Genomic DNA, 14,504 nt, shown 5'->3' on the forward strand with positions numbered 1-14,504 from the left:
ACGTATACGATTCCCTGGAAATAGAATGAAGAGTATTAATCAGAATTACCTCTCTTAATAGTCTACTATTTATTGTTGAGAGGAAAATTCCTAGCCTTTTTGGTTACTATTAGCATGGCAGACGTTATAAAATAAATAACCTGACACTCTGACACACAGCTTCTTGTGGATGGTGAAAAAGCTGACATTAATGAGCTGAGCCTACTCAGTAATACTGAGTTACACTGCTGTAAAAAGAGAGCACTCCCACATACACAAACATACAGTACAAAGTACCTATGGTTTTCAGATTCATTGTCCAAAGAAAGGACGATCACAAGACACCGGGCTTGGTTGCTTGCACATATTCACTTCCTAGAGAATACGTAAGAAGTTTTATCTGGTCTGACTGTACACTGTATGTTTATAATGGTACTAGCCTAGAAGATTAAAATAGAAAACACAGTAACTATTTAGGGTTTTAAACAAATTACAAAACTACATGGTTTCTCATTCAACAGGAAAGCTTAAATCGAAAGCACTGGATCTTAAATGCAATTGGTTGTTCCTCTAAAGGCCACGGAACATGCTCTTTGACGGTAGGTTTTATAGAGCCTTCTGATACCTTCCACGAAGTGCCTTGTCAGCACGTCTGTAGCCCAAACCAGTACTGAAACGTTTGTTTGCTCTGTTTTATTAGGGTAGCTTCATTGTATTTATAAACTAACTTTTCTCCATTTCTCCAAGGAACCATTTTAAAATGATCTTCCAGATGCTGGCTCACTAAGCACTTCTTAACTACCAGCCTCAAAGGTCAACCTATTTACTGGCATTTGACTGTGCAGAACAGGAAGTTTGTGTTGCATCTTGTGTTCTTAATGAAACCCGACAACAGAGGACTGAATGCATTAGTCTCAGAACAGGAGGTCTCAGGATGGCAAAGACCCAAGGGTCAATTATTGAATTAACTGATAAAAATCTAAGAGCTTGGAGGTCCCACTTTTCTTTCCGGGAAGAGGTTTCATTCATATATGCAAAAATCTGTAAGAAGCAAAAGGGGAAAAGGATGTTAGTTTTACATTGTAGCAGTGGACAGGCTTAGACCATATGCAATTTCTTAAGACTGAAAAGCAAAACGTGTTTTGTGTGTGGTCGTAGTGGTGAGAGAGAGGTAGCAAAATCTCACTCCTCTCGCACATGTTTATGCCTTACAGACACTCTGAAACATAAGTATCGTCTCTTTCTGACAGATGAGGAAGTGAGTTAATAACAACATGTTGCAGTTACTTCCAAAAACTGAATCTGGCTTCATTATGACAATTCAGTGAGAGGGCACACAACAGAGCCTGTGTTCTGGCCACTGGGCTGCCTGGGTTTGAATCCTGGCTCCACAGATAGCTTTGGGACCATAAGTAAGAAAACTAACCTCTTTGTGCCTTCATTTCTGCATCTTTAAAATGGGTGATAACGATAACAATACCTATTCTTGGGGTTGTTGGCAGGATGAGAGGAAATCATCCGGGTCAGCTACTGAAAACTGCTCACTTAATAAGTGTCCCCCCAGCGTTAGTCTTTATTATCTCCATTTTACCAGTGAGGACACCACGGTGCAGAGAAGGTGAGGGACTTGCCCAAGTTCCCAGGGCTGGTTAGTGGCCGACTCAGGACACAAATTCCAAGTCCCTTGACACCAGAGCAGCGCTCACTGTGTGCTACATCCAGGTCGCCTATGTTAGACCAAAGGTCTTCAGAACAAAGTCCTAAACACCGGAAAGCTGACATCTTTATGCATTGGCCACTGACACATCTTTACGCATTGGCCAATGTCCTCAAAGCAGTATACCAGCTCTCATCTGATATCTTAGATATTTAGGGAACAACACAACTTTTTGGTCAGATTGCAGAGAATGTGCCAGTACATGCTTGATAAAGATCAAACATTTCCACATGGCTTACAGAAAAGAGAGAAACATGTAAATTACACCTAGTCGTTTGAAACCAGTTGTTTATAGAGCTCCTGGGACTTTCTTACCAAAGGCAGCTGGTGAGTTAGAGAGCTATTTCTTCTTTCCTCCACTCTCCCTTGCCAGAAGAAGGAATGGTTTGTTTCCTTTTCCCCCCACTACTTACTCTGCAGGCATCTGGCAACTGGATATACAAAGCAAATTGCAGGGAGGGAGAAGAGTAGTCATCTTTGGGTTGCTTATGTTAGGACAATATCAGGAAGGTTTGGCAGCCATAGGTGTTTATGCCAGAGAATCTTGGCTTAAGGGAATGGAGAAAAGACTTGGCAGATGAGTAAAGGAAAAAAAAGAAAGAAAGAACTGATGGTGGATGTCCCTAAGTATACAGAGAAGAGGAAAGTTAGGTGGGGATATGCAAGGGAGCAATACTTTTCTTGTCAGCTAAACTATTTTGAATGAGAAATTGATAGTACTTATATGGTGTATTTAAGGAGCGATTTTGAAGTTTAGGAATTCAGGATAACAGTGTACATAAACCTGATAGATTAAAATATATTAGTCACCACACACACACACACACACACACACACACACACACACACACACACACAACCGAGCATTCTGTTGTAGAAAAAGTCTGTAGCTGAGTTTAGATCTAATTTTGCCAAAGAATATAATACCGGATTCTCTAGTGGGCCATGTAGAGAGGGCTCAGCCTCTAGTGTCATGGGTCACACATGAAGATGAGTCAGGTTTTCTGTGGCAAATAACCCAAACCATAGTTCCTGATCTCTTTAGAGTGTGACAGACCAATGAGAAGTGAAAAATGATTTTAGAGGATGAAGCAATTCTGTACTATTTGTTTCCTTTCCTTTTCATCCACTACGCTGAGTAATTTTTAGAAATGCTTAAACTTTGCATTTTAGGAGCCGGCCGATATGTTGTAGAAGATAATTTCCTCTTTTATGCTTGCAAAAGAGACATACTTCAGAGAACCTTGAAGTTCTTGATGTAAGTTCTGTCTTCTCCTACCTCTCCATTTTTTTTCCTTCGGTTCTTGTCTTTTGCCTAGAGTTCACCATTTTCAATCTTGTGGACCCTGGGTTTTTTCTTTTTAATTTAAATTATACAGAGAATAGAATTTACCATTTTCACCATTTTCAAGTGTCACTAAGTACATTCGCCTTGCTGTGCAACTGTACTGTTTGTATTTTTATTTTCTGTATATTGTGATGTTTTGACATCATAAAAACTTTCTGGCTGGGGAGAGACTGCCCCTTCCAGGGCTAGCCAGTGCTTAGAGATAGCCAAGGGCTTACCCAGAAGCAATCGCTTGATATACAAACTAACCAATGCAGAGCTCCGCTGTGTGGCCCTTTACTCCTTGGAGGCAGCTTTCATCATTCCAAGGCCTGGTACCGGGCGACTAGGGGCTACTCGTATAGCTTAGAGCCTGTCGAAATGGTTCAAAATAGCCAGTCCTAAACTGTTTCCCCTACTCTGCCTTGTCTTTCCCTCAGAAACTCCAGTAAAGTCCGTGGCCCAGGCTCTCCCCAGCTCCTCCTGCTTTTTCCTCCTGACCTGCACTGGTACTTCCTCATGTGGCCCTGCACGTTACGCCGTGCTTCCTGTTTTTCAGACCTGTGAGTTTGATAAACTGTTTTCTGGAGCATCTCCTGTCTCCTCTTGTGGCTGCACTTGACTGACCATCATATAAAAAGAACAGGGAACAGCAACCATCACCACCATCCATCTCCAGAACTTTTAACAACTTCCTAAACTGAAACTCTGTACCCATGAAACACTAACTCCTCATTCCCTCTCCCTCCAGCTGATCCTGGATTTTAATTAAAGGCTGACACAATGGATAGAAGTCAATTAATTAATAATGTTTCGGTGATATTCTGGACTTCAGCTTCAGAGGCTGGTAGAATTTATACATGCTTTTGCACATACTACAAGTAAATCTGCTATGAGAAAAATACCAAGGACTAATGTAAACCAGCCTAGTGAGTTTTAATTCCTTAGGACAGACTCTCTCTATAGGGCTTTGCTAAGAATACGAGCTTGTGATACCTGGAAAGCGGCACAGAGGAAAATTAGTATTCTTTTGTCTTCCATAGAATCCTTGCCACCTCCAAGGAAATCTTTATCTTGGCACTGACCTGGCACCGTTTCTTTCAGCTACTTTCCTACCTTTAATGTGACTACATAGTGGGTTCAGAATTTTAGAGTAAATGAGAAATGTATTTGGCTGTGCACTGAAATCACCTGTGGATAATTAAAAATATTCTGATGGGAAAAAAATATTTAAATAAAGAAATAAAACTACTCTGATAGCTTGCTCCCTCTCTCAGAGACTCTGATTTAATTAGCCTGGGCTGTAACCCAGGGGTCAGGGCTGTAACCCAGGTGTCAGGGCTTTTAAAGCCCCCCAGGTGATCCTGATACACAGGCAAAGTTGAAACCCACTGCTTTAGACCCTTACCCCAAAATTGAAATAGTTTAAAATTATTCATTTATCACACTTAAAAACAAAAGACCCACTTAGGCCTGGCCAATCAAACAAATGACACGGAGCTTCCAGAATTCAGTTCCTGGTCATTAATATAAAATGATTTTCCTTTGGAAATGGAATCCTATGGAAAGAGTAGCTAATATTTACTGAATACCTGTATGCCAGGCATGGTACTAAGCATTTTGTGTCTTGTTGTGTTTAATCTTTATACAAATCTGTAAAGTGTTATTACTCCCATTTTAGTAAGGAGGAGATCAAGGCTCAGACAATTAGTTATCCTGTCCCAAATCACACCGCAGGTAAGTAGGGGAGCCATGCAATTATAGTAGCAGGACCCAGACTTTCCTCTTAGCCACTACACACTCTGCCACCATCTATATAAAAAGCCTCTGACGTAAAGTCTCACATGAAATTCACCACTGACTGATTATGGGTTTGTAGGAGACTTTTTTCCAAATGTGTCACAAAGATTTATGGGTATTATTTCTCCTGTTTATAGATTTTAAAACCATGGCTATATCTAAGTAGCTACTTGGTTTTCTTTGGGTCTTTTCTTTCTTCCACACTTTCCACAGCTAGATGGCAGGCATCACCTTGACCAAGGGTGTAGACATAACGCACCACTTCTCTTTAGGGAAAAGGACCATAGTTCTTGCTGTCTACATTTTTAAAAATCAGTGTAATTATGTCATTATTTACAACCACAATTTCATAATATCAAATGGCAAAGGAAAAGGTGCCAAGTGAAAACACTCATATAGAAGAACTTTCTCTTAAAAGGTAAGGTGTGTTAAAACTCTTTCAACAATTCCCAAACACATCATTGATGATGTATGAATGATAAAGGGCCTTCCAGTAGTACATGGATATTAACTCAAAATATCACCAGGCAAAGTTTGTTTTGGATATGCATAGAGATTTCTGAATTTCTCTTTCATCCCTACTAGAATTGTGATACTGTGCATGTATGTAATTGACAAATTTCAAATCAGCTTTACAACCCCCATTCATGTTACCTTTCACATAAAGAGTACCAGGAATGAATGGGAAACTCCAGTACTCTTTACTTGAGTTTGCTTTGTATTTCAAAGATCAGATTTCCACTAATCAGAGTAACCTAGAAATTATAGCCCTAAAGAATTTCTAAAGATGAAGACATTTTAGAATGAGTCAATGGTTCACTCTTGAAATTTTAGAACTGAATAAAATGCATAAACACTTTATCCTAATGACATGGGGAAAACAGTTTAAAATGACCAGAAGTTGTTCACAATTATTAGTAAAGTAGTGAAAAAATGGCTAGATATGGGTTGGAAATTAAAAGACAAACAGTATCTGAGTCAAGAATGGAGGTCTGGTATATTTCCTGTGTCCTGTTTCATTTCAGGAAGAAAGTTTCCATTTATCACTGTGAAATGATGACAATATCTGATTAACATGAGGAATATATTAATTTACGCAATATTCCTTTAGTGCATAAACAGTCTGGAATATGTTGTTGGTCCTACGCATGACTTTATATTGGATCGCCAAAATAATGCTTTTTTAAAAAATCAGTTATATCTTATGTGTACCAACAGAAAGTTTTATGTGAGGGGTTATCTGATTATTTCTTAATTTAGACCCGCATTTACACTAGCCGATCTCCTAAAATCTCAGACTCAGCCTTTTAATGCATAGGTCAGTGCAGAAGAAAAAAGAAACTGTACCCTTGGCCCTAGCTCAGGCCCTTTGATCTGATAAGGAGAAAAAGGTCTTTGCCATTGTACTTTTAAAGCTAAAAGTTGAAATTAAGAGACAAAGTGGGCCAGATATTTATAACATCTTCACAATTCTCTTATAAATCTTGGATTAATCTTCTCATATGTTACCCCTGAAATGAGTACTTTCCGACAGTATTGTGATTAAAAGCACAGGCTCTGTGCTTAAGCTGCCTGGCTTTGAATCCTGGCTCTAGCACTCACTCACTAGCTGCGGGACCCAGGGTAAGTTATTTGCCTCATTTGTAAAATGGGAGTAAAAATGCTACCTATTTGAAAGATTGTTGTGAAGATAATGGATTGAAGTATGTAAAAAATTCGCACTCAAAAATGTTAGCCATTCAGGACAGGAATAAAGACGCAAACATGGAGAACGGACTTCAGGACACGGGGAGGGGGAAGGGTAAGCTGGGACAAAGTGAGAGAGTGGCATGGACACATATACACTACCAAACGTAAAACAGATAGCTAGTGGGAAGCAGCCGCATAGCACAGGGAGATCAGCTTGGTGCTTTGTGACCACCTAGAGGGGTGGGATAAGGAAGGTGGGAGGGAGACACAAGAGGGAGGAGATATGGGGATATATGTATATGTATAGCTGATTCATTTTGTTATAAAGCAGAAACTAACACACCATTGTAAAGCAATTATACTCCAATAAAGATGTTTAAAAAAAAATGTTAGCCATTTTGATGTTGATAATAATGACATTTGAAGTTGAACTTGACTTCATTACAGCATGCTGGGCATTTAATATTTTGAGTTTCAATTCCCAAACTTTGAAAGTCCTAGGCTGGCATTCTTGGAGGAAGCAGTAATTGTAACCTGCCCACACCTTGGGACAATGGCTGACATTCCTTAGCAGTTCAGGTTTCCTCAATTCCCCACTCCCCTCTTCTCCTGGGGTGCTCATTAGGCTGTTGTCCCACTGGGTACACAGCTGTGAGCTCTCCTTGCTGGGCCAGTGGCATGGACCACTTTGAGGGCCACAGAAAGCAGTTCTGTTATCCCGAGTTAGAAAGAGGCAGAGACAGGGTAGATTACTAGTATTTTCTGGGACACAGGAAGAAAATTAGTTGGAATAGTTCATTAATAATTATTTTACATTGATACATTTTGCCTCGATAATATTTTAGATACACTGGGTTAAATAAAATATACTAATAATTAATTTCAATTGTTTCTTTTTACTTTTTGTCATGTGGCTACAAGAAAATTTGAAATTCCTTATGTGGCTTGCATTTGTGGTTCATGCCGTATTTCTATTGGGCTGTGTGTGCTATTATAGAAGAACAGGAGAATTTCTGAAGGCAACCAGAAGCCCTTGCCTTTTCTATCAGAGCCCGGGTTAGGATATGTGGAAATGATTCCTGCCTTGGGCGGGAGATTGGTGTAGGCCATTTCTGACCACAACTTTAGTGTGGGCCAAGTAGAATAAAAGGACATGGGGGAAAAGCACCCCCCAGGGACACATGCCAAGCATTCTGAAATAGCAGAATGTAATGCACCATTCAGTAGCTTTGAGATTTGAATTGTCAGATAAGCCTTCCAAGAAGTAACTAAATTCTGGATAGTGTAGCATTTCCTAATGCTTAAAGTGCTGTGTAAATGAAAGATACTGACAAGTATCAACAATCTAGTGATAAAATAAAATTAGTCAATGGTCAAAGTAAATTTCCCTATTGAGAGATGACTTGGTACTTCCCATTTAGGGTACAGTTCGAATATCTGTTTTGCACCTACTGGGTTATCTGTAGTTCATCTGGAAAATGTGTCATGTTAGCCCCAAGGCAAGAAGTCAGTGTAGCCAACTTTCTAGATTACATTAACACTAGGCATTTTTCCCACTCTTTGTCTGGGACTCTTTGCCATGCACACACCCAGAAGAGGCCCTAGATAATATTTGCTGATACTGTCAATGCCAAGGAGTGGCTTGAAGGAGCTAAAGCCCCCTCATAATCTTCATCTGGCCCCCAAAGCCATAAACAGGCACTCAGATAAAAACTCAGCTTCAAAGCAAACTTCCTACGTCTCCACCCTTTCTAACCAGACTTCTAGTTCTTCCATTTGGCAACTCTGGAGTTGCCCCTGGCTTAATAGTAAAGGAAACGAGTGTGTGTGTTTGCGTGTGTGTATCTGAAAATCAACATATGGCAATGATGGAATTCTCATGGCAAAAGGCAAATTTACTTGAAAACTGGGGAACCTATTGAAAATCAACTGCCTTTATTTAAAAAAATACAGTTTATGCTGTGGGTCAGTCATGATCAAGGGGGAGAACTTTTCCTCCTGCTCTCCTCCTCAAAGGGAATAACAATCCTTTTCACAAGTGTGTGGTCACCTCTGAGCCTGTTCCCAAGCTATTTTAAGTAGCTGAGGGTGGAAGGTATTTTTATACGTACACACTCACAAATGATAGATAAAACTCTAAGGACTGACATCCTGATTCCCACCAATCCAAAACAGGTACCTCCCAATTCAGAAATGGTTTATGTCTCTCATGTTAAATTCTAAGTTGTTTAGTGGAACTTGAAATGCTTTCTCTCACAGATACATGTATGTTCTGCATCCTAGTCCCAACACCAAAAAGTTAATTTAGCTCCTAATGGAGTTCTACCAGTTCTACCAGTAAAACAAAACAAACTTGTGGAAGCCATGTTGGTTTCTACCTCACAGCATTTCTGTTGCAAACTCCCCAGCTCAGGGTGAATGGGAGATGCAGCCTCCCACATCCTACTTCATTTTATAAAAGGGCATCTTTTACATACTCCATCTCATTCCTCTCAAAGTGTAACTTATTGATTCAGGGCCGCTTCTACCCTGACAGAAGATGGGGCAGAAGTGTGAGGACAGTGGGGGACCAGGGAGGAGAGAACATAGGTAAGAAAGGGAGTTAATTTGTGTGTGTGGGAGGGTCATAGCTAGGCTTTTAGGATCCTGTGTCCTCTCCCACCTCTATGGATGAGTTTAATGAAGATAATCTAAAGCAGTGAGGGAGGCGGAAAGTAGGATAAAGTTACTTCTTCAGCTTCTACAGGTCACACTGACCAATGGCAGCATCGTTTATCTTTTTCTTTTTTCCAAGACTGTGTCAGGTGAGAGTCACTGCCAACTGTTTATTCCCTGTAGGGTCAGTCTTGTGCTTCTGAAGATTTGGAAGTGGAGCTGCTAAAACTGAGCTCTCATTTCTCTGTAAGAGGCCAGCACATGCTCGGATACATCCCAGGCTCTGCTACCCACATTACACCTTAGGAGGCTCAAACTCACAGCATCATGGAACTAACCACTGATGTTGCCCCCAACCAGGGCAGCACCCAGCCCAGAACCTAGGCAAGGGGTTCCTCCAAGCAAGCAGCCTTTCCTCTAATTATCATTATGAACATATTATGAATTTTCATGGCAACAAAGAGTTATACTCCCAATATGTAGTTTGGGAAATCTGTAAGCTAGGTTTTGTTGAACTTTTAAGACAATGAATGCTCTGGACTTCTGGCAACATGGACCCTTCTCACCTGGGACCATTCTCGATGGAAGGCTATGGGTTGAGTATTACATTTTGCTCTGGGAGAAACAGAAGGCAGAGCCTGGAGAACTAGCACCAGTGGATGGGGGACACCGGGAGGCGAACTACAGCTCAGGGAAGTCAGGTTGGAACTGACAACTACCCAAAGGTGGAAGGGGCTGCTTCTTCGTCAGGTACTAAGCCAGACTGGCCTTGTACAGTGGCTTCGGGCTCTAGGGTGGCAGTCTGCGCTGGCTTAGTGGAGAGCCAGGACTCCCTTTCAGGGGGACTGTGTTGGTAAATGAGAAGCAGTAGCATAGAGATGCCCGTTTGCTGGGGTTAGGGAAGTAGGAAGTGGGGCAAAGGTGAGAAGTGAGAGGGGAAGGCTATAGACCCTTTACAAATGAGGCCATAATTTTACAAGTTGCAAAATGTGTGTGGTGGTGGCAAGGGTGGGAGTAAGAGGGGAGAGTGTGAGAAGGCTGCCCGGTTCCTCTGTGGAAATGAAGGGAGCGACTCACCGTGAAAGGCAAGGAGCAGACGGCGAAGGTGATGGTCATGATAGCCAGGAGAATGAGATGGTCCGTCTCCTCTGCCATGGATACCCTTTCCCCTTTCCTGTGGCTGCCAGGGCCGCCCCGGCTGCTGCCCAAGGAGGGTCCGGAGCGGCTTCTCCTGCCCCGGCGATGCATGTGGATGAGGCTGAGGATGACACTGAGGTTGCAGGCGAGCACCGCGATGATGAGCAGTAGCAGCAAGGTGGCGTAAAGCCGCAGGTACGTGGTCTGCTCATGCCCGATGAAGCACCACGTCCCAGGGCAGTACTGGGCGTACTGCCGGTGGTCCAGCAGCGGCAGGGAGCAAAAGAGCAGGGAGACTGTGTAGATGACGGGCAGCACAGCCAGGCCACCACGGCATGTGACCCAGCGCTGGTAGAAGTAGGGGTGTCCGATGGCTAGGTAGCGCTCCAGGGCCATGGCGAAGAGCATGAGCATGGTGGCCAGGCTGAAGAAGGTCATGGAGAAGGCAAAGTAGGTGCACACGCGCCTCTGGGGCTCCAGGGCCACCAGGGTCTGGTTCCGCGCATACGAAGCCAGCACCACAGGGCTGATGAGGCAGGTCCCAAGCAGATCGGTGAACACCAACTCTGTCACCAGCACGTGGAACAGCGAGATGGAGTTCCCGCGGCCGGCGCTGCGCCCCGAGTCCCCCAGCCAGCGGCGCACCAGCAGCGCCAGCGCGATGAGGTTCCCCAGCACCCCGGCCGAGAACATCACGGAGCTGATGGCTGGGCTTTCGCCGGAGGGGAGCCACTGTCGAGTATCGCAGTTCTCTGGCCAGGAGTCATTGGAGGTATTGCCCATGGTGCGGCGCCGGAAGAAGAGATGCGTCCTCCTCTCCCGCCGGCCTGCACCTGGCTGGAGGAGGGTCTGAGAGCCGGAGTGCTCCGAGACACCCAGGGAAAGGGGGAGGGACCGAAATCCAGAGCCCCCTGCCGGCCCCCAGCGCGCATAGAGGGCGGGCTCTGCCCGGGTCTCTCAAGGCTCGCGGAGAAGCCGCTCTGCTGCCGCATCCACGCGGCGCTCCACGCTCCTGGGCCGGCCCGCGCCCAGGGAGCCGCCGCCGCCGCCGCCGCCGCCGCCGCCGCCGCCGCCGCTTCCACGTCTCCCGGGGGTGGCGGCTGTCCCAAAGCGAGAGCCCGCGAGCCGCCGGGAGGTGGGCGCGTCACACTGCAAGTCTCCGGGAGAGCGGGGGCAGAGTGCGCGCTGGGCGAGGCGCGAGGGTGGACGGTGGGCGCAGCGGTCCTCGTTCTCCGCTGCTCGGCTTGCTGGATGTCCGCAGGCTGCCTGACCACCGCTGGGAAGAGTTTAGCCCTGGTAGAGGGCTGGGAGGGAGTGCGGGGCACTGGCGGGGTCTGCGTAGGATTTACAGAAGGCGGGCAACGCCGGGGAGAGCTAAGCGACTCACTAAACAGTAGAGAAGTTAGGAGGACCAGTTCCGTGAGACGTGAAAAAGAAGGGAACAACGGACACCAAAGACGGCTTGCAGTAGGACCGATATGTTCTTTTTCTTTTCTTTTAAAAAGCATTTTCAGGAAAACACACCAAGAAGGCGGGACCAGAGTTAGGAGGAAGTGAAAAGCAAGCCTGTGCATTCAAGGAACCAAAACACGCTCACACCAAGCTGCCTGTTGCAGTGTCGTTTTGATTCAGTTCCCAGCATTTCGCCTTTTCTTATGTCAACACCATAACGGATAACCACTTGTTTAAAAAACCATTTAAGAAAAAAAAAGAAATGTTCCTTGTGATTGTGTAGAATTGTGTTTGTGGGCACAGCTTGAAACCACTGCACATTGTTCTCCACTCAAGCTCAGCCGCGAAAGAAAATGTTCAGCCATACATGTTTTTCATGTTCAGTTAACCGTTCAGGACCCACCTGGAAAGAACCGTTCCTGGTTAAGTTGAATTGGTAAGTGGCCAGTTTCAGAGACTGGAGCTGACAAAAATGGTTTCTTACTACCCATTGTCACATATGCAGAGTCATGAAGATGGGCTGATGTTTAAAACAAAAAACCCAGTTTGACAGACAACATGGGTGATTATATTTTGTAAGGAAGGTCATACTCACTTGGGGAAGGATCTGAAAAGGGAACTGGAAAGGGGGTGTGGGAAGTCATCCTCTGAGAGTAAAGGAAGGATTGCCTGCTGAAGAGCACCCCTTCCTGTAGCCTGCTTGCAGTCTATGACTATTTTAGCTCACTTTGATGACTCTGGCTTGGGAATTAGGTTGGGGATGGGATTCCCAACATCGCAAGCTCACAGGGGGTTTATTTTCCTCATGTAAGAATGTCAGTGGTGGCAGGCTGGTGTACCTCCAGGACTCGTTCCTCCGGCCTGCCATTCCTAGCATGCTGGCTTTCTGTCTACATCCTGTTCCCCACTGGTCAGCAGGATTCAACCAGAGAAACAGAACCACGTCATCACAGAAGTTCTATTGGACAGGGCTGCTTTGGACCTTACATGTTGGTGGGAGAAGGTGGGGGAGTCTATGCAAGGCTGTTTGCTGTCTCTGGTTCTAGTGTTGAACCTGAAATCACCATAGATCAGCCAGAGGCAGTTAGGATAGAAAGCTGGACATGATGAGAGCAAGAACAGACTTAGAACTTGTGGGGACAAACTGGAATTCACGAACAACCGTAATCTTCAAAGACAGACTGCACTTGCGTGTGTCTCTCATTACTTCCAACTTTGATGACGCAGATATACTGCAAGAGAAGCTGGCACCCTTCATGGAGCTGCACATGCACTTGGCTTAGGACCTGGAGAAGCTGAAGATCTGGCAGGAGCTGGGTGCTGCCTCATGCCAGCAAGGGGAGCCAGCAGATAGCTACAATGTGCTAGAGTTACCACCACACCTGGAGCCCTGCACTGTCCTTCAGAGTGTGAAAAACATGGCCACTGCCTCACTGTTGCCTTCCAGAGCTCATGCAACACTGAAACCATGCATGATTCTGGAAGATATATCCTGCTTAGCTGAGTTGACATACTACAAAGTCACCACACTGCCCCATAGGTCCAGGAGTCAAGTCGGTTGAATATGCTTCAGCCCAGAAATAGTGTTATAGAAATACACTGCCTCAAGGAGACATAATCTGACAAGTACACAAAGATGTTACACATACACAGAGAAAGCAGAAATAATGTTCATCATTGCAAGAATCTAGAACTAAATGTCCTACCATTGAGGACTGGTTTAATAAATTTTGGTACACCTATATAACACAGTATACAGTCATTAAAAAGGACGATGTGTATCTGTATTTACTGATCTCTACCAATTGAGTTAAAAGTATGTATATTATTCCATTCATAAATAAGTATGCATAAGTATTTGCACAGAGCCGCACCTGGAAGGATGTTCAGCAAAATATTAATGGTAATTTCTCTGGTAGTACTTTATGTCTTTCTGTCTTGGTGGATTTTTCTACAAGTATGTATTATCTTTATATCAGGAAATGCAAGGAAGCTGCTTTTTACTTAGAAAAAAATGAATCATTGGAGGACTCTTTTCTACTTGGTAGAAGGCAGGGGGTTAAATGCTAATGTTTTCAGTTCTCTTCCAGTTCTACTCCTTAATGAGTGGGAAAGTCTTGTTGGTTTCTTGAGACTGATCAAGAAGACTGGAGATGCTATCCTTACAGTTTTCACAAGGCTTTTGTAACTGTCCTTATTTGAAGATTGGAAATCATCACACATTAGGCACCATTTCTAATGAGATGGTGCCCTGCCCCACTTGAAGTGATTGCTTTGACAACAGACTCTTGGTATGTGTTAGCGTTGTTGCTTAACTCAGTTCTGACACTATCATCACCAGGTGGTAAAAGTGGTAGCAAAAAGTCAACCAAAGGGTCAAAAACAAACAGAAAAAGCAGTCAATAGAAACTAACTTCAAGGTTTGTTCACAACACTACAGGAAATTGTGAGTGGGCAGGTAGAGAATCTTAGTAAAGAAATGGAAACTATAAAAAAGAACTAAATGGAAATTCTAAAACTAAAACTTATAGCAGCTTGCAGTTGGCAGAATAAAGAGTGAACTTGAAGACTAAAATCACATCTGGTCACCTTTCTTTTCATGTCATCATGACTTTTGTGCTCCTGGGAAATATTCTCACTTTTTCCGTACCACATAAGGCTTAGAGAACTCTCGTTTCCTGCTGCTTGCCCTGTTTCTACCCAAGAAGTGAAACATGGGTTTCCTATGCCCTCAGATCCCTCAAACCT

At 43.9% G+C, this 14,504-nt stretch overlaps 1 protein-coding gene across 1 annotated transcript; it reads right to left on the reverse strand.

The window, feature by feature from the left end:
- Positions 1-798: 798 nt before the first annotated feature.
- PTGER2 (prostaglandin E receptor 2) lies at positions 799-11,087 on the reverse strand. Its single transcript, XM_065872210.1, has 2 exons — positions 10,245-11,087; positions 799-1,020 (listed from the first exon to the last, which is right to left on the reverse strand). The coding sequence occupies exons 1-2, from the start codon at positions 11,085-11,087 to the stop codon at positions 799-801; spliced, it is 1,065 nt and encodes a 354-aa protein (XP_065728282.1).
- Positions 11,088-14,504: the final 3,417 nt, after the last annotated feature.

Source organism: Phocoena phocoena, chromosome 2 (assembly GCF_963924675.1).
Source record: "Phocoena phocoena chromosome 2, mPhoPho1.1, whole genome shotgun sequence".
In the NCBI taxonomy this organism is placed as follows: Eukaryota; Metazoa; Chordata; class Mammalia; order Artiodactyla; family Phocoenidae; genus Phocoena; species Phocoena phocoena.